Source organism: Hippocampus comes, unplaced genomic scaffold, assembly GCF_001891065.2.
Source record: "Hippocampus comes isolate QL1 unplaced genomic scaffold, H_comes_QL1_v1.1 scaffold301, whole genome shotgun sequence".
In the NCBI taxonomy this organism is placed as follows: Eukaryota; Metazoa; Chordata; class Actinopteri; order Syngnathiformes; family Syngnathidae; genus Hippocampus; species Hippocampus comes.
The window spans coordinates 149,685-151,509 of record NW_017805928.1 but is presented as its reverse complement, the minus strand read 5'-3'; the positions used below and the strand labels follow the sequence as shown (position 1 = coordinate 151,509).

The 1,825-nt window shown below is 65.9% G+C and overlaps 1 protein-coding gene across 1 annotated transcript in view; it reads left to right on the top strand.

The window, feature by feature from the left end:
- Window positions 1–83: 83 nt before the first annotated feature.
- The window catches only part of LOC109527610 (equilibrative nucleoside transporter 1-like), a 2,425-nt gene continuing 683 nt past the window's right edge, over window positions 84–1,825 (top strand). Inside the window, exons 1-9 of the mRNA XM_019889619.1 lie at window positions 84–256; window positions 350–388; window positions 470–551; window positions 647–807; window positions 889–1,028; window positions 1,117–1,251; window positions 1,349–1,446; window positions 1,546–1,618; window positions 1,707–1,805. Of these exons, the coding sequence (XP_019745178.1) occupies window positions 363–388; window positions 470–551; window positions 647–807; window positions 889–1,028; window positions 1,117–1,251; window positions 1,349–1,446; window positions 1,546–1,618; window positions 1,707–1,805 (814 nt within the window). The 5' untranslated portion in view covers window positions 84–256; window positions 350–362. The remainder of the gene's footprint in view (window positions 257–349; window positions 389–469; window positions 552–646; window positions 808–888; window positions 1,029–1,116; window positions 1,252–1,348; window positions 1,447–1,545; window positions 1,619–1,706; window positions 1,806–1,825) is intronic.

Below are 1,825 nucleotides of genomic sequence, written 5' to 3'. Positions count from 1 at the left end.
TGGGGGGGGGGTGTGTGTGGGTGGGCGACGCACAACATCCTTCCTTCTCGACCTCTTCCATCCTTTCTTAGCTTCTGCGACGGACTGAGCGGCCAACGCGACGAAGGAGTCATGAGTGGTCACGGGGCGTGTGCGTGCGTCGGTGGTCTTATCGGCGAGCGAGCAAAGTCCGAAGTCTTGCGCCATCGGAGGCCACGTTGCGCTCAGGCGGACGAGGAAGGAGGACGCGCGCTGGGGAATCTCGGCGACATCGCAGGTCAGCGACATTTCGTTGGGTTGATTTCATCTTTCCGTGGGTTGTTGTTGGGGTTGTTTTTTTTTTTTTTTTTTTTTTTTCCCCGCCGATCAGATCCGTCTTCCAAATGGCCGCCGACGCCCCGAGAGACAAGTGAGTGCGTTCGCCGCCGGTCGGTCGGTCGCTCGAGCGACGGACGAGACGGACGGCTTGACGGCTGTGTGGGCGCGGCAGGTTGCGGGCGGTGTGGCTGGCGTTCTTCGTTCTGGGCTTGGGAACGTTGCTGCCGTGGAACTTCTTCATGACGGCCACCGCGGTACGACCTCGCTTTGGCGTCTCCGCGAGCGGCGCAGGGGGAGACCGAGAAGGGAGGGGGGGAAAAAAAAAAAAACCCAGCTGATTTGCGCCCAGTACTTCACCGGCCGGCTGAGGGAGTCGAGCAACGGGACGGCGGCGGTGGGGGCGGAGCCCGAGCGAAGCGTCCTGGAGGCCAAATTCAACAACGTGATGACCTTGTGCGCCATGACGCCGCTGCTCGTCTTCACCTGCCTCAACTCCTTCCTCTACGCACGGTAAGGCGCAAAAAGTCGCTCACCCCCCCCCCCCGTCCGTCCGTCCGTCCGGCCGAGTACCGGAGTTTTGGCTCTCGCCAGCGTTCCCGAAGGCGCGCGCGTGGCGGGCAGCCTGGCGCTCATCCTGGCCGTCTTCCTGCTGACGGCCGTCCTGGTCAAAGTCCGGCTGGAGCCGGCCGCCTTCTTCGCCGTCACCGCGCTCAGCGTGGTCGTCATCAACTGTGAGCGGGGCGCGGGGGCAGGGAGGGGGCGTGGCCCCGGCGGCGGGACGCCGACCGACGCCTTCTCTCTCTCTCTCTTCCCGGCCAGCTTTCGGCGCCGTGCTGCAGGGGAGTCTCTTCGGCATGGCCGGCGCCCTCCCCGCCGCCTACACGGCGCCCATCATGAGCGGGCAAGGACTCGCCGGGACCTTCGCCGCCCTGGCTATGATCTGCGCCATCGCCAGTACGATCGGCCGTCGCCTTCCCACGTCCTCGATGTCTTCCCATCGTCACCCGGCTTCCTTTTCGCCCCCCCCCATCCCCCCCCCCTCGCCGGCAAGGCGGCTCCAGCGTCGAGGAGGCGTCCTTTGGCTATTTCATCAGCGCTTGCGTCGTCATTCTGGTCTCCATCTTGGCGTATGCCGCGCTGCCAAAACTGGTAGGTCCGCCCGTACCCGCGCGCGTATCCGCGCGCGTACCCGCACGCACACCCGCGCGCCTCTGCTCTGTGGCGTGACGGCCACGCGGGTGCGCGCAGGAGTTTTTTCGCTTCTACCGTCGGAGGAAGGACGAGCACAAGGACGACGTCGCTGTCAACCTCACCCGGACGGGTAAGCCGCGCGCATCTTCGCCCCCCCCCGCCCCGCACTCGTCGTCTCGCCGAGCGTCTTCATTGCCTTCCACGTCCTTCGCCCGCAGCAAGCGCGGGAGAAGGCCCGCTCGGGACTTCCGGCGTCTCCGTGGCGACCGTCTTCAAAAAGGTCGGTGGGCGCCGCCGCCGCAGCACGTCGCCGCACGGTGACCTTTGACCTTTCTTG